General features: G+C 47.3%; 1 protein-coding gene across 5 annotated transcripts; it reads left to right on the top strand.

The window, feature by feature from the left end:
• Positions 1–1,034: 1,034 nt before the first annotated feature.
• Positions 1,035–22,607, top strand: GABRE (gamma-aminobutyric acid type A receptor subunit epsilon). Of its 5 annotated transcripts, none has more exons than XM_063660592.1 (10): positions 1,050–1,155; positions 4,314–4,572; positions 5,313–5,530; positions 5,979–6,046; positions 13,081–13,115; positions 13,212–13,301; positions 15,730–15,867; positions 19,843–19,995; positions 20,136–20,335; positions 20,619–22,607. In XM_063660592.1, exons 3-10 carry the CDS (start codon positions 5,501–5,503, stop codon positions 21,000–21,002), a joined length of 1,098 nt encoding a protein of 365 aa, XP_063516662.1. In that variant the 5' UTR covers positions 1,050–1,155; positions 4,314–4,572; positions 5,313–5,500; the 3' UTR covers positions 21,003–22,607. The 5 variants fall into 5 exon arrangements, with proteins under 5 accessions (XP_063516661.1, XP_063516662.1, XP_063516659.1 ...); XM_063660589.1 differs by adding an exon at positions 14,341–14,423 and having other exon boundaries at positions 1,077–1,155; positions 13,081–13,301; XM_063660591.1 differs by having other exon boundaries at positions 1,035–4,572.
• The last annotated feature ends 249 nt before the right edge of the window (positions 22,608–22,856 follow it).

Genomic DNA, 22,856 nt, shown 5'->3' with positions numbered 1-22,856 from the left:
TACACAAATCTTTGCCATTCCTTCTCCTTCTGAAGCAAATCAGAAGGGTCTAGGTAAAGAAGATGAAGTCCAAGTTTGCTTGAGACTCTTGACATGTCTCCCCTGAAGAGGGGCACTGCCCCTTCCCCTTCCTCCTCTGTGCCTTCTCATGTCTTCTTCTGCTATCACCTGGTGCCAAGTCTCCAGAAAGATTCGGCCATCCAGTCTTAAGGAGGTTTCCAAAGCCTCCTCTATTCCAGGTGGTCCCTCTCACATTCAGCTTCTGGGGCCAAAGCGGGAGCCACATTGTGGCAGTGCCCCCTGGGGGTTCAGAGAAAATTCTCCAGTGAATGTCTCTGCCTGGCCCTCTTTTGGGGGGTCCTCCCTGACCCCAGATACCTGGGAATTTGCCCTGTGGAATACCTCACATCAGAGCTTGCTGGGGAGACCCCTGTCTCTCTTCTTCTCTGTACCAAGGAAGGTGCTGAGTTACCAGGCTTCCTTCATATGACAAGACTTGTATTCCCAAGGACTGAAGATTGTGGGCTGAGAGCTGGGAAAACCGGAGAGGGAACTAGGTTGAAGCCAGGACACTTGGGGAAGCAATGGGGTGCAACAGGTGGCGGGGAGGAAGCCACGGCTGGAGAGCACAGTTTGACCCCGCGGCGTGCCAGCGGGCAGGAGGGGGTCGCCTCTGGGGCCTAAGCACATCCAGCCCCGCATCTTGTCCCGGAAGCAGCTCCCTGCCGGCCACAGCCTGGGGCCGCGAGTTTCCTCCGCCCAGGCCGCGCGCCGCGGGCTCGCCGCCTCCTCCCTCCCCCTCCCCCGCCCCTGGCTGTCTGGCAGCGCCGCAGTGCCGGCGGGGGGACTGGGGGCCTCAGCAACCGGGCTCCCGCCTCCTATCCGCGCCCGCGCGAGCCTCCCCCGCTCCCCACCGCAGCAGCCGTCACGTCGTCGGAGATTTCCATCGGGGCGGGCCTGGGGCGGGGAGCGCGGGACGGGGCGGGGCGAGTGGGAGGAGTGAAAGTTGGAGCCCAGCAAAACCCTCCACGCCGCGCTCAGTGCGGCCAGACCGTGAGCCGCGACCTCCGCACAGGTGGTCGCGCCGGTCTCCGCGGAAATGTTGCCCAAAGTTCTTCCAGTCCTCCTGGGCATCTTATTGATCCTCCAGTCGAGGTGAGTCTCCATCGCGGGACCCGGGAGCCCTTCGCGCCCAGCTCCCTCTCCCCGGGAGCAGGGACGGCTCCCGGGACCCCTGCGGCCCCGCGTTCCTCGAGCCCCGCGCCCGCTTTGCCCCGGCCCTAGCGCGGGCTGGCCGAGTCCCGCGTCCCCTCGATGCGCGGCAGCCTCGGCCCGCCTCACTGTAGGGTGGGCTCCCGGGGTCCTTGAAGGGGAGCTCCAAAAGGAAGACAGGACGCCAAAAGGAAGACGGGACTCCCGTTCGCGGATTCCCGCTCTCAGAAGCACTGCGGTGGCCTGGTGACAAGCACTCCTTCTCGGAGTCTTGCGCAGGAACAGGGGAGCGGCCCCGGGGTGACCGGCCAGGGCAGGCTTCAGCTACTGAGGGGCCGGAGGTGCATTTTGAGAAGGGGGTGCGCGGGCTGAGGGAGCTTAACTGCGCCAAAAATGTGTGAGTGTTGCGTCGTCTGTTCTCTGCTGCTCACATTTTTTTAAGAGTGCCTACTGAGTTCCAGGCACTGCGCCAGGCAACTCTGACTTTACTTGCTTCCCATGCCGCTGCTCCTGTTGGTGCCAGTCTCAGGCATGAGCTCTGGTTTAGTCTAAGGGTTCCCGCACCAGCTATGCCCCCTCTCCACCGCTGACAGTCTCCCCCTTCCTTAACTCGTCCCTAGGCACCCTGCTGGGCCTTGGGCAGACTGGAGCCAGAGGCCAGGAATATTATTCTCCTCTGAAGTCTGTGGTTTGGGCCGTAGATTTCAATCCCCTTCTCCCTTTTCAGGTTTCCCTTGAACAACCATCTTCCCTCACACCTTCTCCTCGCCCTGAGACTTGGCTAGGAAGGTTGTGCCCTGGATTTGTGGCTTTTTGGGGTGGAAGATGACTGCTTCGTTTTGTTGTTGTTGTTGTTTTGAGATGGTTCCTGCTGTGTGTGAAGTGTCACAAATTTGCAAGCTTCCTGATCTGTGGAGCTTTCTCGACGTTTCCATGGCACTGGGCTTGTGTCTTGTTTATCTGTTGTGGGGAGGGGGGGTGGCTTCTCTCCCTACCCCAGATTGCGTTAGCTCTTCAGAGAAGGGTGTGTGTGGCTGCTTGCTGGCTCACTGGTGCCCTGGAGTGGGGCTAGCCTCAGCAGGGGCTTGGTAAATGTTTTTCTATGCGTGCCAGCAATTTCCAGTCATCCACATCCCTCAAAATGGGATTTGGACTAGTTGAGAAAGCTGACGTGGTGACTGGCTAGGGCAAAAGATGGCTCTGGGGTGAGGGAAATAAGAAGGGGTGGTTAGAGAGGAAAATAGCAGGGAAAAGGGGCTGGGGAAATGGAAACTACCCTTCAAGCATAGCAATCTGTGGTGTCAGGAAAGAGCTGGGGAGGTGACAATGGGGTGTACTGGGCCACACTGAATCAGAAGACCTCTCCCTGGTCCAGGCTTAGCCTCAAATTAGTTGTGTGACTTGGGGCACAGTCCTTCCTCTATCTGGGCCTCAGTTTGTCCATCTGTAGAATGAAAAAAAGATCTGATTTAGAAAAAAATCCAACATCTTTTCTTATGCGCCCCCGCCTCCCCCCCCACTTCTGACACCACCAGCAGTCTACTGTTTGGGAGGGGGTAGTGCAGAGATTCAACTTCATGCTGGACCATTATGTCTAGAGACATGTGAAGGCCTGAAAAACTGCCCTGGAAAATCCCACTATTCCAATGTATGAGTGTTTTTCAAGTTTTTATTCTGTCTAGCCCCGAAGGTGAGCTTAATGGCTGGCTGGGGAAAGGTATGCATTGTCAGCAGCTCTTTAACCCCAAGGACCTCAAGATGAGGTTTTGTTTTGTTTGTTTGTTGTTGTGTTTTTTTTTAACTGGCAAAAGCCAATTTTCGGATTAAAGCCACCTTATGACCCTCTGATATCATTTTATTGCAGACCTAATCTAGGGGCAGGAGGGCTTTGGTGGTCTCAGTGCTTTCAGGTTTATTTGTTTGCCTCTGCACTTTTAAACTTGGGGCAGCGGGGAGGATCTTGTCCATGGATTTCAGACATCTGGGAGGGGCTGCTTCAGGCTTTTAGGTGGTCCTGTCTGGCAGTGCTCAGTCTACCACTGACTACCGGTTCTGATTGTGCCACGTTTCCAGCCACGTCACTCATTTTGCAGGGTCTCAGATCTCCATTTTTCCTCCTCTCTTCCCATAGTCACTGGCCCTTATCTTTTGAGATGGCTGGGAGTTTGGCCTCAGGCAAAGAGGACGTCTTCTAGATACGGCATTTGAAAGTAGAAACCGTATTTTCCAAGCCCAGTTCTTCCCTCGCCCACAATGGGAAGTAGCCACTTCAGACATGAGAAATGGTGTGGATTTGGCACATCTGTATGCCACTTAAGCAATTCTAACAGCTTGAAATACTGCAGAAAAAAATGCGTTTTGCTTCTCAAGTTGGCAGTCCCTTGGTCTGCAATACGGGGGTCATGCCAACGTCTCTTGCCCTGTTTACCCCTTATTTTAGGAAACAAATTGCCTTATGGCTTAAAAAAATCATTTTGGAAGTGTGACATGCCAGTATAAAAGCATAGACGTCATGAGTGAACAGCTCAGTGGATTTCCACAAGTAAACAGGCCCATGTAACCAACACCTAGATCAGGAAATACGGCATTGCAACCCCCTCATCACACACACACACACACACACACACACACACACACACACACACACGCATCTCCAAAATGCCTGTCCCCGTACACTTTCCTCCCCAAAGGAAACCACTTTCCTGCCTTCCAGTATCACAGATTAATATGGAACGATGGCTTTTAAAAAGACTTTTAATTATAATTTTTAAAGACATATAAAAGTAGGGGGAACTGTGCACGAAATCTCCATGTAGCCATCACCAGCCCCATTGTTTGTGAACTCATGGCCACTCTTATTTTCTTTTACCCCACCCACCCTCCAATTTCAACTTCGATTGTCTTGAAGCATATCTCAGACATCATATCATTTTATATGTAATTGTTTTAGTATGTATTTCTAGTCATTAATATTTCACAAACATAAGAAAATACCGTAATTACACCAAAAATTAAAGAATAATTTATTCATGCCTCAACTGTCCACTCAGTGTTCAAATCTCTCCTATTGTGTCATAAATGATTTCTGTTTGTTTTTTAAGAGTTTGCTTTTAAATAAAATAAGATCCAGATGTTAGCAGGTGGGGCATTTTGATTTTTAAAAACACTCTTTATGGAATGAGAACACGTACACAGAAAAGTGCTCAAATCATAAGTGTACAGCTGATGAGTTGTCAGAATATGACCACAGCGTTGTAAAGAAAGCCAAATCAAGGACCCGAATGTGAGCAGGACCTCAGAAGCCCCCTTTGTCACTGCCTCCCAGCAAAGGCAGCACTATCCGGACTTCTAACACCATCGGTGAGTTTCATACCTTGGCAGATGGCCTTTAACATTTTTGTTTAATTCAATTATTCTTACTAATCTTCTTCTTTTTCTTGGCTGTGGTGCATGGCTGTGGAGCTCAGGGTGGACTCCTTTTGGGCAGCCAGTTCCTGGATGGCTGTCTGTGGGTGGAGGACTCCTGCCTTTCCTGTTTAGACACCCACAAAGGCTGCTCTTTAGCCTCCTTCCCTTCATCCCCTTCCCCTGCCCCCAGTGCAACGAGTATTACACAACCAACAAAACCGCAAAAGATTCCCACAATTTTCTGGTCCTCTCTGGGAGAGGCCGCTCTGGCTTTCGCAAGCATTCCTCTCAGCCCTGGCCCTCTGCCTGCTCCTCACTCCCGGTTGATGCTGGTCAGGCTGACTAGAGGCCAAGGCTAGTCACAGTGGGCCAGCGCTCAGACATAAATGCCCTCTTCATTTCACGTGTAACATTCTTTTAAAATCTAGGTCTTGGTTTTGTTGATTTTTTTTTTTTTAATAAAAGAGTTATCATAAAAGAGGGACAGCATAGAAAGTCCCCAAAGAGCAGCAAGGTTTAAAAGAAATTCACAAGCCTAATCTGTCACTGTCTTATAATTTGCTATTGCCAGTCACAATTTAACTAAGTTCTGTGTTGAAAACTTGTTTTGGTTTGCTTCTGTCCCAAGAGGCACTAGCTGGGGCCCCTACAGAGTGCAGGGCAGAGCTTCATTTTTTGTTTGAATGTTCTAGGGTCGAGGGACCTCAGACTGAATCAAAGGATGAAGCCTCTGCCCGTGATGTCATCTATGGCCCCCAGCCCCAGCCTCTGGAAAATCAGCTCCTCTCTGAGGAAACAAAGTCAACTAAGGCTGAGACTGGGCGCAGAGTTGGCAAACTGCCAGAAGCCTCTCGCATCCTGAACACTATCCTGAGTAATTATGACCACAAACTGCGCCCTGGCATTGGAGGTGAGTAGCAGAACAAAATTCTTCCCCTCCTAGAGGGTCCAGGGGTTGAGGGCATAGGCATGGAGAATGCACCTGGGCAGTAACAGAGGGTGCCATGCACATGGACAGGAACATCTGCTATTGACCTGTCAGGTAAGAGGTATTAACTCTATTCTCAGCAGCGTCATTGACCTTGATCAAGACTTTTCCCTTCTCTCGCCCTCAGTTTTTCCAATGGTAAAATGAGAGGACTAAACTAGATTGTTGATCTTCAAGATGTATGTCCAATTCTTAACAGTCCATGAGCTTGGTTTTGCCATGAAAGAACAAATAAAGAAATAGGATTAGATGCTGAGATTGTGTGGTCCAACACTTACTTGACTCCCCTTTCATCCCCTCTGACCACTTCCTCCCCTGTCCCATGCACCTGTTTGACACTTACCCTCTGCTGCTTCTGCTTCCCTTACAGAGAAGCCCACTGTGGTCACTGTTGAGATCTCCGTCAACAGCCTTGGTCCTCTCTCTATCCTGGACATGGTGAGTACTAAGCTTTTTTAGTACTGTTTCCTAGCCCAGGGGCTGACCTATGGGACCTTCCACAGACTTCTGCTTTCTGCTCTGTATTTCTGTAACAACTCCAATAATTTATTTTCCGGAGGGAGGAAGGGATTTTTTAGCCACTGGCTTGAGAATGAGACTGGAAAAGGTAAGTCCCTTGCTACTTGAAGAGGATCTTCAGAATCATGACCATATCTTCCAGTTTTTTCATTCAAAATAAAAATAATAAAGCAATTTTAAACACCACAATGGACTGCCTCTTTTCTTCTGATAATTATTTGTATGGACATAAGTCTAAAGTTGCTAGCTCTTGCTCTAAGACTGTTTCTATATTTTTGCTCTACTTCCTTCTTTCCTTTTCCACTCGTATCATCATAGTGTCAGCACTGCCCCCATTTAGCTTTCATCATCTCCCACCTAGAATACACCTACTCCACCTACACTAAGTTGGCCTCCCAAATGATGCGCCTCCTGCAGTCCTGGCACTGCTTACTACATGCAGTTCAAGGCCCTCCATGGTTGTATTCCTCTTCACCCTTTTAGAGACCATGTGCTTTGGTCACACTGGAATATTGGTGTTCCCAGACCACCTTGTACCTCTGAGCTTTCATTCAAGTGGTTTTCTATTTGGTATGCCATTGTTCCACTTTCTTACTTCTCAGCTGCCTTCTTTTTCAGTGTCTAGCTCAGACGGCATCTCATTCGTGGCATCTCCCCTGACTTCCACACCTGTTAATTGCTCGTGTCTTTCTCACACCACATTCTTCTCTTTGGCAGTTACATCTTTCCAGCTTATATCACAGGTGTTTACCTGATCTTGCCTACGTCATTTCATTGTGATTGTCTGTGGTATGTCGGCCTTGCTGTCTCCTCCATGAGCTCCTTGATGTCAAGGGCTCCATATATGTTAGCTAAGCAAATGAGTGATGAAAGATGCTCTGCAAGAATCACTTGCATCTGCAGAGCCTGACACTGAGGAAGGCTGTGGTAAGCAACTCCGTCACAGCCACAGACATGGCTTGGCCCAGGGCAAACAAAATTTTAGCATACTCACAGGTACTCAAAAAGTGCCATGTGACTGGGTGAGTTAGAGCCTTGGCTCTGAGATGGGCCTTGCAAATAGACCCTCAATGCTAAGTTAACCTTCATGGAAAATCAAGGTGTTTACATAGGCTAAGTGGAAAAGCAAGGTTCCCCACCCCCAAACCGTGAGGCTTTGGCTGCCTGATTCTTCAGGCACACTACTTATGCATTACTATGTAACAAATTATCCCCAAAACATAGTGTCTTAAAACAACAAATAATCATTATCTCACAGTTTGTGTGGGTCAGGAATCCAGGCATGGCTTAGCTGGGTTCTCTGTTTCAGGGTCTCTCACAAGCCTGTAATCAAGGTGTCAGCTGGGGCTGGAGTCTCATCTGAAGGCTTAACTGAGGGAGGATCCATTTCCAAGACCACTCACAGGATTGGCAGGATTCTGTTCCTCTCTGGCTGTGGTCTGGAGGTCTCCCTCCATCCTTGCCATGTGCACCTATCCACAGGGTATCTCACAATATGGTAGCTGGCTTCTTTCAGAGTGAGGAAGAGTATGAGAGAAGGTGCTCAAGATGGAAATCACAGACTTTTTATAACCTAATTTTAAGAGTGACATCCCATTGTTTCTGTGGTATTCTCCTCATCAGATGCAAATCATGAGGTCCATCCCAAGTCAAGTGTAATCCCTGTCAAGGGATTACAGAAGGGCACAAACACCAGGAAGTGAAGAGCATTGGAGGACATCTCAGAGTCTGCCTGCTACACATGATCATGATGTTCTTCTGTTAGAGCAACTCCTAGAATTGAGTTGCTGAGAACTAACAAGAACAGAAGCATGAGAGCAGATAGATGTTTTTGAGTTTCTGTCTACATTTTAAAATTGGTAGAGTTTTCTTGACTCTTCCCTTGATAATCAGATTTACTTTTTGCTGCTGCCAGTGTGTTTACCACTATGAGTATTGTAGTCTCCTTTTAGTCTTGCAATTTACCTTTTAAAAATGGGTATGAATTTAGCAATTAATTTTGCTAGCATTGTTTATAAACTAAGAAACACTAAGTTATGTGCAAGAACCAGAGGTTGAGGGCTCGTGGTCCCACCATTGTTGTCACTGTTGACCCTTTCAGGTCATTGGTGTAGGAGTGGGGAAAGTGGCTCACGATGCTATTCTAGCTGGGCAGAGAGCCTCCTACAGCAGTCTCTGCCTATTCTCTTTAGCATGCCAAAAGCCAAATATAGTGCTCAGTCCACAGTAACCTCATGGCTCCCAGAAATTTGCATAGCTATTTATTTGTTCCTTTCTTCTAGTTGTCTGCTCCTTTGGCTGACTTTAAGGCACTGCCAACCTGATTTGGAAGTAACCTGTCTAATTTCCAGCAAGCTGGTTTGCTCCTTCTTTTCTAACATGTCGATCTCCACCCAGTTGGCGGTGGCTAAATTTCCTTAGGTGGAGTGGAGAGAACCACACATTGACAAATGGAGCAGGGGGCGCTAAGATGCTTTGGTTTGCTTCCTGGGTGAGACAGAGCATCCTGTGAAACTGAAGAGTAGTGGAGAATTTGTGACTAAAATCTCCTTGCTGTTTGGGAAACCAATTTCTATCTACAAGAGCCCTTGTAGCAGAGCAGTAGCCCCACTCACAGTAGCTGAATGCCCTGTCTCTCCTTGCTCCATGGCTATTCATGCTGCCAGCAGCGGCCTCACCTGACAATGCTTGAAGGATATAGTCTAATAACCCAGCAGTCACGAAACCTAGCATGGAACGCAGGACTGGTTCAGAAAAGAGCCAACAATTTTATTTTCTTTGGCCAGTAAGGCGGCACTTTAGCCTGAGCCAAGTGTCTTTTGAAAATTCCAAACCCTCACATGTGGTGTTAAATTATCCTGAAATGTCTTGCCTTCTACATGGTTCCAAATAGTTCTTTAAAGCTGTGGGAGGTCCCTGTTCTGTGGTGTACTTGGTAAGGAGGGGACGCACGTCTCTGCCACATAATCACAGAACATGCCAGTACCCAGTACATTCTTGTCTCCTTGGATCCTCATGACAGCCTACATGGAAGCCAAAGCTGCCATTAGGATATGGATCCCTGTTTTACATTTGAGGAAGCTGAGGCTTCTCAGAAATGTGAGTCCCAGCGTTGGGTACATAGTTGGTGTAGTTGCTTGAGGGGAGTTTCAACACCTTTCAGTCAGATGTTGTATAGAAAGCAGGCCTTGTCCTCCAGGAAGGAAACCTGAGTGCACAGTTTTGTAACACCCAGTCTGAGATTAAAACGCAATGAGCAATCTGGGAATCACTGCCCATCGTAGCATCGATAGTTGCTGACGCTTTTTCTTGCTGTGGTAATTATCGCAGTTGATTCTAGTTCCAAAACACTGAATTTCTAGAGTTTCAGCTGAGTTAAAAGAGATGTACATCGCAAGCTCCTTTGTCAAACTGAGGAAAAAGTGAACTGTTAGTTATCAGTTGATATGTAATGAACTTAACAGTTGTCAAATAGAAATTAAATGCTTATTTGAAACACTTCATAACATAGAGCATAAACACAGTGTGAGTGCAGAGGGAAAGGCTTCCCACTGGCTACCAAGCAGTTCACGAGGCCTGGGAATGAAGGAGGCTCTGCTGGCCAAGTTTAAACTGCCAGCCACTTGGGACAGTAGAAACACTTGGAAGACATTTGTGGAGGCAGGTGGGGCAGGGCGGGGTCAGAGGCTGTCATTCAAATGGGAGCCAGGCTCTGCCAGCTCTTTTCTGTCTGCTTCTCTGGGCTACTCCAGGGAACATTCTTAGTGTTCCCTTCCATGGCTGGCTCCCAGCAGTTTGGTGGCTGCTTTTACAATCTTTTGTCCTGGGCAGCAAAGGCAATCAGAGATTTTCTTGATTTCTTCCCTGAGGGCCGTGCCTGCCTCCATGGTTGTGGGTGTTCATTGTTTGATGCACAAGAACTCAGTGGAAAGACCTAGGGATTCTGCAGAGAAAATTGGACCTTGGTACCTAAAGAGATTGTTGGTGCGAGTGAAAGCCATCCCAGGGCCAGGCTGCCATTGACTATTTGTGTGACTTTGGATAGCCCCCTTTCTCATAGAGCCTTAGTTTCCTTATCTCTAAAATAACTCAGAGTTCTGCCTTGGCCTACTTGTGGTACTTGCTGTTCGAGCTGCTTGGAGTTCTATTGCAGTAGGGTTTTTTCTCCCTTCAACACCACTGGTGCAAATTTCTAGCTTCTTCCTATTAAATATCATTGTTGATGTTTAACAGACATTTTATGGGACAGACAATATCTGGAGACCAAATAATCATGGATATATCTATGCACACGAACACACACATTCAGAGGTTACAGGCGCTTATTTGAAAGGAAAAACAAAATAAGCAAAAAAAAAAAAAAAAAAAAGATTCTCATTGTTTAAAAAACATGAGACTAAATAGACGTTTCTCTTGTGACTCAAAACGCTCCTTCCCCCCCCTCCCCCTGAGATGGAGTCTCGCTCCGTCACCCAGGCTGGAGTGGGGTGGCGCGATCTCTGCTCACGTCAATCTCCGCTTCCCGTGTTCAAGCAATTCTCCTGCCTCAGCCTCCCGAGTAGCTGGGATTACAGATGCCTGCCACCATGCATGGCTAATTTTTGTATTTTTAGTAGAGACGAGGCTTCACCATGTTGGCCAGGCTGGTCTTGAACTCCTGACCTCGTGATCCGCCCTCCCAGAAGGCTTTAAAACCTCCCAGAAGGTTTTAAGGAAACATAAAAACAACTGGATAGTTGTGGTGACACACAAACCTTAAACATGTGCCTCCCAAAGTGCTGGGATTACATGCTTGAGTCATGGCGCCTGGCCTCCAAAACACTTCATTTTTATTATAATTCTGGAGAATGAAGGATTGGGGTTAATTAACATTTGTGCTCCCCAAATAAAAGCTGAAAGGGGAAAATCCACTGTATGCAATCAATGGTGTGTGTGCTTGTAAATTTGTAAAACAATTTTGAGCTGGGATCTTTGATTTACTATGGAAATGTGGGGACTGAGAGGGTGTTGACCTGGCTGGAGTAGCATCACAGCCTACACAGGAGCAATAAGATGAAGAGCCCAGCCCATGGAATTAAGCCACCATCGCCTGTCTGTTTCTAGATGAAATGTATCCTCTGAGACTGTGATCTAGTTGGGAATTATATTTTATTTTGGAACACCTGGAAATAGAAAACTCCTACAGCCAAACTCATGCCACCTTCCTCTGTACAAACCTAAGTGGATTCCAAAGGGTCCATCTACTTGATAAGCCCATCACAGAATAGCATGGAACCTTTGCCCACTGGTAAAGGGAGGGTGACAATGTCAGCTCTGGAAACGGCAGTTTTTTTGAGGAGGAGGGCATTTACAAATTATTTATAGTCTCCCATTTAACAAAGAGGATAACAGAGAAAGATACAAGTATTAGCCAAGGTCACAAGAACATTTATTTAAGACTTTGATTATAAATGGAAACAATTCTACGGAAAAAAAAAGTGAGACTAATTGTCACTAGAGTCTAACAGTTCTGCTTGCCTCCACATTACCTTGAAATCATTTATTTGTAGGGAACATTCAGTTTTCTGTAGTGTCAGTCAGTGTCTTCTGGATATTTTCTAATCTTTTTTTATTTTGACATAATTCCGTGTTTATATTTCCACGTGTGGGCGTAGTGTACAGACATGTCATTTTTAGTGCTCAAGTCCTATGTTGTCTTACTGTTTGCCTAAGTGAAATGTTCTCTTATTCTCACTTATAAGGAAACGTAAAAACAACAGGATAGTTGTGGTGACACACAAACCTTAAACATGTGCTAATGAAAATCCTCAGAATCTGTAACATCAGAGCTAACAGTACCTTTAAAGGTCACCAAATCTCACCTATCCCATTGTTGTGTTCATGTTGATCGTGTATACATAGTGATCATAGGCTTCCTTAATTCAACTGCATTAATCCAGTAGTCTTGACTATGGTGTGACCAGGAAGGTGCTCTAGATTTCAGTTTTATCCAGTAGTGTCTTTCAGTTTGCTCCATGTCAGTAAGATCTGCAAGGACCATAGTCACATTTGCCATTCTGTTGGGCAACACTTTCCCAAAGTGTGGAATCATTTGAAAATGTGTGGTTGACCTTGTAGGATAAACGCAGCACAAAGTGAGTAGTAGTGCTGTGGACCAAGTACTAACAAGTACTATCACACTTTGGTGAAAAGAGTTGCCTGTGAGCAGACTGTCAGTTGACTGTGCAATCCTTGCAGATCTATTGGTAAAACAAGTTGTTGGGTTGTTGAAGCTGAAAACTTTTAGTCATGAATGTCTACCCTAGAGAAAAGACTCAGGAGGGCAAGATTGCAGTCTTCAAGTGCCTTTCCTTGATTCAGCGTTGGCTCTGATTTAAGATCATAACCAATTTAAGCCACTGTCAAGAAAAAATAAGAAATGCCCCATTAAAGATACGTGTCAATTGTAAGATGCTCCCTGACTTCAGAAATGTGGGAAAAAGACAGATTCAATGACGTATCATTTCTGGAGATCTCTCCTCTGGAACTGAAACTAGACTTGCTCTATGTGCTACCTGAGAGCACAGTGCGGATTATAAGAGAAAGTAGTAGGGAGCTTTGTTTAAGGCAAACTTTTCTATTGTCCTGAGTTGTGTGAGAATTGTGTTAACTGCTGCATGATGTGAGGACCTAGCTCCCCTTGCTCATGATAATCAAGCAGGGCATGATTGACTTCTCATTTGGGATCATTAGGCTTGGTAACCTCTGAGTTCCCTTCTAGTTCTGACATTGGAAGAGTCTTTGAGCAGAGAGAAGGGACCTCATCCTACTCCTGCTTCCTGGTCTAGTGCTCAATACATTCCACCACATTGCCTTTAGGATTCTAGGTTAGGGAGTGGCAAACAATATGTTTGCATGTGAATGTCCTTTTTCTGTTCATCCCCAAGTATGTGCTTTTCTGTCCTTCCCACCAGGAATACACCATTGACATCATCTTCTCCCAGACCTGGTATGACGAACGCCTCTGTTACAACGACACCTTTGAGTCTCTTGTTCTGAATGGCAATGTGGTGAGCCAGCTATGGATCCCGGACACCTTTTTTAGGAATTCTAAGAGGACCCACGAGCATGAGATCACCATGCCCAACCAGATGGTCCGCATCTACAAGGATGGCAAGGTGTTGTACACAATTAGGTATGTCAAGCCTCTGGAGTCTCACTTCCTGGAATTCTCTCTCCCCTTCTGATAATTTTAGCTAAAGATCCATGGGCAGAGGTCTCATCCTGAATGATACCTCTAAGGGCCTGTCCAGCTTTCCTAGACCATGAGCTCAGCCCCCTTATGTAACAGATATAGAGGCCTCAAAATAGAAAGATATTGCTTAAAGCCACACACCAAGTTTGTGGCAGAGCTGGAACTGGTACTCAGTTACTTGGCTCCGAGTCCAGAGCTCCCCCAACTAGGATGTGCCAGTATGACTGCATTATCTAGATAATTCCATCCTAAGTGGGCACTGGATATAAAGATACGTTCACACTGGTGGAATTGTTCAGGCAGAGCAGCAGCACGGTAGTGGCAAAGGTACCTAAGATGAAGTTGGATACTTGAATTCCCAGCAGGGGAAGGTTGTATGTGGGGGATAGTAGGGAGGATGTTGGCAGGTCCTGGAAACTAGGCTGGGCGAGAAAACAAAAGCCAATCGAAGTTGCTCCATACGTTTCTCTAAAGATGGAGCCCAGAGTAGCCAGATACTTCTAAGATGTTTGTTTTGTTTTGTTTTGTTTTGTTTTTCTCTCTTGTTATCTCTCCTTTGAGCTTTTTGTCTTAAATTCTAGTGAGGTCCAGGCACGATGGCTCACACCTGTGATCCCAGCACTTTGTGAGGCTGAGGCGGGCAGATCACTTGAGGTCAGGAGTTCGAGACCAGCCTGGCCATCATGGGAAAACCCTGTCTCCACTAAAAATGCAAAAATTAGCGGGGTGTGCTGGCGCTAATTCCAGCTACTCGGGAGGCTGGGGCATGAGAATCGCTTGAGCCTGGGAGGCAAGAGGCTGCAGTGAGCTGAGATCATGCCACTGCCCTCTAGCCTGGGTGACAGAGTGAGACTCTGTCTCAGACAAACAAAGAAAAAAATGGACTCTGGCCATTCATTGGTGGTAGTCCCTAGACCAAAGTTGGGTGGATACGGAAGTGCTCAGGGCCAGCCTAATGAGGCTCCTTTCTCCCTTCCAGGATGACCATTGATGCTGGATGCTCACTCCACATGCTCAGATTTCCAATGGATTCTCACTCTTGCCCTCTATCTTTCTCTAGCTGTGAGTACCTTCTTAAGTTTCTGGGGCCCCAGAAACATGCTGGGCTCCTTCTTTTTCTCATCCTTGCCATTTACATTTTTCTGCCTCTGCTTTTCTTCTAAAATGCTGCCAAGGTTGTGCAGGACTTCCATCCTCCACCCTCATTTCCTTTCCTGCCAACAATACTGTGTTGCTCATCCCTTCCACGTGCCTCTGAAGTATATCTCAAGTAGGTCTGCTCCTCTCCATCTCCACTGGCACTACCTTGGTTTAGGCCTTTGTTATCTTCCACTTGGACTTTTGCCACATCTTCACTTTGAAATTGCACATGTCCAAAATGAAATTCATTGTCTCCTCCAAACCTCTACCACCAAAACAAGTGTGTTGCTTCTGGGTTCCCATCTGTCTCATTGAAGAGGACCATCACTCACCCAGTTGCCCAAATCAAGAACTTTGATGTTCCCTCTCCCTCACCTCCTGCATCTAATCAATCAGCACATCCTGTTGGTGTTTCCTCTCAGTCTCTGTCGATGCTGTCTATTTCTCTGCACCCTGTGCAGATTTGACTTCCACCTGCATTAATTTCATTCTGCCTGGATTACTACACTGGCCTCCTTGCCAACGTGTTGTCCTCACAGAAGGACCAGAGTGACCTAGCTGAAGGGTCACCTAGGTTGGGTCACTTCTTAGTCTCAAATCTGCCGTTAACTCTCATGGATCAATTTGAAATTCCTTAGAATGAACCTCAAAGCCATTCATGAACTGGACCCTGCCACCCAATCCTGTGCACCTCATCCTCTGTGAGCTAGCCATCCTGAACTTTTGTCCTTTCCACAATACACCAGGTGTTTCACCTTTCTATACTGCCCCTTAACCCCTTCAGCCTCATTCTTATTGAGAATATTTACTTGAGTTTCAAGATTTAATGGGAATATCACCTGCTTTATGAAGTCTTTTCTGAGTATGTCCCCAAGGGATCTTTATCTACTTTGTTTCCCTGCTGTTCTGTGGACATAGGTTTTTCAGAGCTCCTCCAAAAATCACAGTAGTATACTCACTGTCTTATAAAATTAAATGTGATTGCTTGAGGGTAGGGTTCATGCCTTGCTCATCTCTGTATTTCTGGCCCAGGGCCTGATACTGAGGAATGCTCAGTAAATGCACTCATTGAATGGACTTCAACAATGAGGTAAGAGAGGCAAGGTCCTACAGCTGGTGAGGCCAGAGACAGAACTCCAAGGCATTGTGCAGGCTGACTTCATGCTATTGGAGTCCTCAGGTGGGCTCCCAAGTCTCATACGACCCTCTTTCTCACATTCCTTTCCAGTTTCCTATCCTGAGAGTGAGATGATCTACAAGTGGGAAAATTTCAAGCTTGAAATCAATGAGAAGAACTCCTGGAAGCTCTTCCAGTTTGATTTTACAGGAGTGAGCAACAAAACTGAAATAATCACAACCCCAGTGGGTAAGTGTGTCAGGGCTTGGCGGAAGTCCAGGAAGGTGGTAGGGATGATTGGAGATGGCCATCCATACAAATGCTTTGCAGTCATCCCATGGAAATATTGTAAGACATGGCTCCTGTCTTATAATTGCTAAGCACTTACAACTGTTTGCAGAGGAAACTGAGACTTTGTAACTATGTCTCAGTCTCATCTGCAAAGAAGTAAGTGCTTTGCCAAGCTCCTTGAGAGGTTAGGTAAGTAGATAAAGTTCTGCGGCTGTCAGAATGTGCAGCTGGCTTTTTCATGCAGACCCTTCGGTTTCGAGGTTACAACACTGACCTCTTGGATGACTTTGGGGAATGGAGCTAGTGTGAGTTCTCCATACCCAGAACCAATCCAATCTGGTCGAATGGGAAGCAAAGTCCATTGTAGTGGGAGGTGGAGGCTAGAGTTCTAATGTCAGCTAGTTTAAGGCTGGGAAAGTCTGGAGGAAGTTACAGCAGCTACAGTGGCTGCTGCATTGACATTTATCTTAAAGGAACAAGTCTGAAAAGCACAGATTCTTGTCAAAGGCTTCATGGTGGATTCAACATAGACATGGTGGCCACTGGTTTTCTGACCTTTTCTCTGACAAAGACTAAAGGGGAAGGTCCTGGGTATCTTACACTTCAGCTCCCAATTAGATGTGAGCATCTTCACTTATGTTCCTAGGTGATCTGAATGAGGAGCCAAGGGACCTCCCCAGGGTAGCTCCCAGAGCAACCCTGGAAACACTCTTCACATATCCTGACCAAGTTCAGGGCAGTGAAGGCACTGCCATCATCGTTTCCAGAATGTGGATGGAGCCAGTCACCCAACCAGCCATTTGTCGTGAGAGGCATCTTGTTCTGCTACCATGTGACTAGGCAGAATATCTGCTTTTGTTTCATTTATTGAGTCAGTCTCTGGATGAGGGAAAGCTCATGCTCATGTGGCTAGAGCTTTGCTTGCACAGTATTAGGCAGGGGCAGAGGGCTGGGCTACCTTAAAAATACTTGCCTTTTTTCTTGGGGACTCTGGGGAAGCAGTTTCACTACCTTTGACTTGGGAGCCTTGCTCTTCTGCCAGCTAACCATGGGCCTGCCTCTTGGTTTTCTGCACCTCAGCTTTTCCCAGATAGGTGGGGACCCATCATCAAAAGTGACAGAGAAGATAAGGCCCAGGGGCTTTCAAGTCACTAGTGGTTCCGTTTAGTAGATGATTGTGCATTGTTTCAAAATGGTGCCCTAGTGACTACAAAGCCCCAGAGCCAGCATCGCCATCAAAGCAATGACAGTAGGTAAGCGCCAGACCTCCTTGGGAGTGAGGAGGATTCTTGAGGAGAAAAGAGGTCTTCTTTCTCCTCTGCTGGAGACTAGTTGATCTGGAGACATGGTTCCTTCAATGTCAGAGTTATCTTTGGGACTGGTCTCAAACTCTTCCAGTTGGGCCCTGGGGCAGGTCTCTCCATCTGGAGCATACTTATGTGCTCAGCGATTAAGGGTTCAGAATGCAGTGGTAGCCTGCTACTCTGGCCATCTTGGACCTTGATCCAGAGAATCTCTGCTTCAGGAGGTTCTAAGAGAGTCCAGCCCTGCCTCCAGGGAGAGGCTTGCCGTTCACTGATGGCTGTGGAGCCTCTGATGGAATATTATTGCTGGTCAGGAATTCACTGTCTTACAAGGAGGTTTCCTTCTTCTCTAGACAGTTCTGTTCATCAGAAAACTCTCCCTGTTCTTCTGAAATTGGAGTCTCTGGAAGTTCCACACATTAGGCTTAGTTCTTTTTCCTTGGAACTATCCAGGTTACATTAGTCCAGCCACTGTTTCACAAGGCCGAGATTAAACGATCAGCATTGTCATTCCCGGCATGGATCATAGTCTGTTGTAGTCTACATAGCCCTAGTTTATTTTTCTTCCCTTATTCTTCAAAGCTTTGGGTCCATTCATTGTTCTAGTCCCAGTCCTCTGGACATGGTCTATTTAATTGTGTCCCTCTGACACTGCAGTGACCAACCATGATCTGGTCAAAGAGAATAAGAGTTCGAGCAGAAAACCATCTTTAGCATATATTTTTTTGCTTTGGTTCATCAGCCCCAGATATATTGTTTTCCTTACCCGTGCTTCTCTCACTCCTCAAGAAGAAGAAAGTGTGTGTTAGCATCTTTCTCTTGTCCTTCAAGACAAATTGGCATCTCTTGACGAGCGGAGAAGGTTCTTTTTTGGCCAGAATAAATAAAATTAAAATAGAATCATCCAACAGAATAATAAATCTTCGTGCAACAAGAATGTATTATATAAACCCAGCAATTTTGCAGGGCTTGGGTATAACTAATTAGAAGTGTCTTAAATTGCAGTCAAGATCCCACGGCAAGAGGACTTTTGATAAATACATTCTGGCCAGTAGGCAAGTGCGAGGGTGGTCCGTGCAGCACCTCTGGAGGAGTTCTATCCCAAAGCTATACTCAACACACAGGTTTCCCACTGACAACAGGTCGCTCCCTTGCCTTCTTCCAGAAGAATCTGAGAAGCTTTGCTCCTTGAGTTTCAGTGCTGCCAAGGTGAGTAGGAAAGGCTACTCTTCTCGTTCAGCTCCAGCCCACCCAGACCTGCTGGGCAGTTGATCCACTTTCCAAAATAGGAGGACACACGGACAGGTTAGTGTTCTGGTCTGCTTTACAAAGCTGTTGCCTGACAGGAGCAAGAGTTGCTGAGTGTCTGCTGGGTTCCAGGCTGTTCTGAGCTTGGATGCGCAGGGGCTGAGCCACAGGGCCTGCATGAGCCCTGCCTTGAAGGGACTTAAAAGACCACCTAATCATAGGCCTAGCAATTTTATAGTATTGCCAATCCAGTGTGATGCTGAAAGTGGAAAATGACGTCCTGGGCTCAGAGAAAAGCCCACACAAGCCCGGGAGTCACGATAGCATGCAGAGTGCTTGGGGAGGGTGTATCAGAGCATAAAGCAGCATGAATGGTACAAAAGAAGATGCCAACTAGAGATACAGGTTGTCATCAGGTCCTGGAGGAGCCATGATCGTCTAGCTGAGAGCCATGACCAAGGACATAATGTCCAAGTGACTGTGAGGACCTCAGTCTGCCCTGTGGATGTGTACGCCACAGACCTGACTTCTGGAGGGCTGACTGAAATGTTCATTTTAAGCTTATTCTTCTCTTTTCCTGAAACACTCAATTCGGGTTAGGGGTCATAGACTAAGACCAAAGAGTCCAGGGTTAGAATATTGGTGTAAAATTGCAGGCTATCTCAGGAAATCTGTAAGCAGATGGGATTGGCTTTGGGTAAGGTGCGTGTGTAAAATGTCAGTTGGAGCCGGGTCATGGTGGGCCTTAAGCATCAGATTCCAGAGTTTAGATTGAGTCTGTATAGCTCATGTGAAACAGGGAGCCACCAAAAGTTTGGGGAGCAGGCTAGTGCCGGTTTTGACCACCTGTGGAGCAGTGCTCACTCCCTAAGGCATTTTGCCGTCATATGAATGTGTAGGAAGGAGGCCGAAAGCATTCTGTGCTTCTCCACCACGGCACAGACTTCCCTAGTCTCATTTGCTGAGAGTAGACATTCTGAGGGCCAGCAGTGCAGGTGTGATGTGCCTCATAGGGTATGAAGCCCTTAGCCATCTGGATATCAGCTGCGTGGGCATGATATCTAAAAGGCTAATTGATTTTTTCACTTTCACCTGACTCTCTCGCCAACCTGCAGAGACAGACATTGGGTGTAGGACAGTGAACTGAGAAGGAAGCTATTAAGATTCTGGCCTTGGCTTAGCTCTCAACTGGCCATTGGTCTTGCAGTAAGTCTTTTTTCTGGGCTTCTTCTGGTCCTATTTGTATGTATTGCATTGTGACATCATGCCTCTATCCTAGGGAATACCGTGAGCTGAAAAGTGAGACCCTTACTGTGCATGTCCTGCTAAGGGGGACCGTCATGTCAGCACTGTAATGCAGTGATTTTTTTGTGTCTTTCAGGTGACTTCATGGTCATGACGATTTTCTTCAATGTGAGCAGGCGGTTTGGCTATGTTGCCTTTCAAAACTATGTCCCTTCTTCCGTGACCACGATGCTCTCCTGGGTTTCCTTTTGGATCAAGACAGAGTCTGCTCCAGCCCGGACCTCTCTAGGTAAGAGGAGAAAAAGGTATACGCATAGGCACATGGCTGGGAGTTGGCTGGGCCAGGGCAGAGTTGCCTTGTCATGGAGTCTTTCAACCAATGGCACATATAGGTCAGGAGCTGAGCCCATCACTCTTGTGCTCTTGCAGGGATCACCTCTGTTCTGACCATGACCACGTTGGGCACCTTTTCTCGTAAGAATTTCCCGCGTGTCTCCTATATCACAGCCTTGGATTTCTATATCGCCATCTGCTTCGTCTTCTGCTTCTGCGCTCTGTTGGAGTTTGCTGTGCTCAACTTCCTGATCTACAACCAGACAAAAGCCCATGCTTCTCCGAAACTCCGCCATGTATGAGCTGGGTCTGGGAGTGGTGGCAAGGCTTTGGAGTGTGGAGACATGCTAGCAAGGGTACTGGGGTTATGGCACATGGGTGGTCAGCTTGCTGAGTGATGGAATGTTACCCAGGGTGGTGGGGGGGTTGAATCAACTTCCTGATGTAATGGTGAGAAGTTGGAGGAGAGAAGCCAAGATATGGTGTGCCAAAGACAGTTTCCAGAAAATCCGGAGGCGGCACTTAGACTTGAGTTATCTTCCCTTGACTTTTCCCCACTTCTTTCCTTGTCCATTTTAGCCTCGTATCGATAGCCGTGCCCATGCCCGTACCCGTGCACGTTCCCGAGCCTGTGCCCGCCAACATCAGGAAGCTTTTGTGTGCCAGATTGTTACCACTGAGGGAAGTGATGGAGAGGAGCGCCCGTCTTGCTCAGCCCAGCAGCCCCCTAGCCCAGGTAGCCCTGAGGGTCCCCGCAGCCTCTGCTCCAAGCTGGCCTGCTGTGAGTGGTGCAAGGGTTTTAAGAAGTACTTCTGCATGGTCCCCGATTGTGAGGGCAGTACCTGGCAGCAGGGCCGCCTCTGCATCCATGTCTACCGCCTGGATAACTACTCGAGAGTTGTTTTCCCAGTGACTTTCTTCTTCTTCAATGTGTTCTACTGGCTTGTTTGCCTTAACTTGTAGGTACCAGCTGGTACCCTGTGGGGCAACCTCTCCAGTTCCCCAGGAGGTCCAAGCCCCTTGCCAAGGGAGTTGGGGGAAAGCAGCAGCAGCAGCAGCAGGAGCAACTAGAGCTTTTCCTGCCCCATTCCCCAAACAGAAGCTTGCAGAGGGTTTGTCTTTGCTGCCCCTCTCCCCGACCTGGCCCATTCACTGAATCTTCTTAGCAGCCCATTTCAGATTATTAATAAATGGGCCACCTTCCTCTTCTTCAAGGAGCATCCGTGATGCTCGGTGTTAAACATCATAGCCACTTAGTGATTAGCTCCCTAAAACCATGCCTAAGTACAGGCGGATTAGCTATCTTCCAACAATGCTGACAACCAGACAACTACTGCATTTTTCCAGAAGCGCACTATTGCCTTTGTAGTGCTTTCAGCCCAGTTCTGGCCTCAGCCTCAAAGTGCACCGACTAGTTGCTTGCCTATACCTGGCACCTCATTAAGATGCTGGGCAGCAGTATAACAGGAGGAAAAGATCCCTCTCCTTTGGTCAGATTATTATGTTCTCAGTTCTCTCTCCCTGCTACCCCTTTCTCTGCAGATAGATAGACACTGGCATTATCCCTTTAGGAGGAGGGGGGCAGCAAGAGAGCCTATTTGGGACAGCATTCCTCTCTCTCTGCTGCTGTGACATCTCCCGCTCCTTGCTGGCTCCATCTTTCGTCTGCACTACCAATTCAATGCCCTTCATCCAATGGGTATCTATTTTTGTGTGTGATTATAGTAACTACTCCCTGCTTTATATGCCACCTTCTTCCTTCTCTTTGACCCCTGTGACTTTTTCTGTAACTTTCCCAGTGACTTTTCTTTCTGTAACTTTCCCAGTGACTTTCCCTAGCCCTGACCCAGGCACTAGGCCTTGGTGACTTCCTGGGGCCAAGAAATGAAGGAAACTCGGCTTTGCAACAGGCATTACTCGCCATTGATTGGTGCCCACCTAGGGCACACTGTAGGAGTTCTATCACTTGCTTGACCCCTGGACCCATAAACCAGTCCACTGTTATACCTGGAGTACTCTAATGCTCACAATCAATCAATCAAATTCCCTTAAATTTGTATGGCACTGGAACTTTGGCAAAGCACTTTTGACAAGTTGTGTCTAGTTGGAGCTTCATGATAGCCCTGCGACATCTTTAGGGCAGGATTCTTATCCCCATTTTGTAGATGGAAACCCTGAGGCACAGATTTCTATGGGACTGTGGATCTCACTGGAAGCTATCCAAGAGCCCACTGTCGCCTTCTAGACCACAGGATAGGGCTAGGCAGCTCAGTTCACCATGATTCTATTCTGTCACCTCTGCTGGCACACCAGTGGCAGGGCCCAGAATGGCGACCTCTCTTTAGCTCAATTTCTGGGCCTGAGGTGCTCAGACTGCCCCCAAGATCAAATCTCTCCTGGCTGTAGTAACCCAGTGGAATGAATTTGGACATGCCCCAATGCTTCTATATGCTAAGTGAAATCTGTGTCTGTAATTTGTTGGGGGGTGGATAGGGTGGGGTCTCCATCTACTTTTTGTCACCATCATCTGAAATGGGGAAATACGTAAATAAATATATCAGCAAAGCATTCAAGGTGTGGCTGGTTTCTCTGGTGTTCAAGTTTGTTCTCAGCCCAGGTTTTAAATCTGAAATCCATGACCCAAATATTTGCTCCCCTCTCCCATCCATAATTTCCAGACCTGCCAGGCATGGACCATGTACCCTTCCCTCATTAGTAAGGAACGGGAATGAAGGGAGAAGTGCACCTGGGTACGTGGCACCCTTTATAGTTTCCCTTAATTGCTCTTATGCCCCTGCTGGCTCCGTGTCCTTTTTG

This window comes from Pongo pygmaeus, chromosome X (assembly GCF_028885625.2).
Source record: "Pongo pygmaeus isolate AG05252 chromosome X, NHGRI_mPonPyg2-v2.0_pri, whole genome shotgun sequence".
NCBI classification, from domain to species: Eukaryota; Metazoa; Chordata; class Mammalia; order Primates; family Hominidae; genus Pongo; species Pongo pygmaeus.
This window is presented reverse-complemented; position numbering and strand designations above follow the sequence as displayed.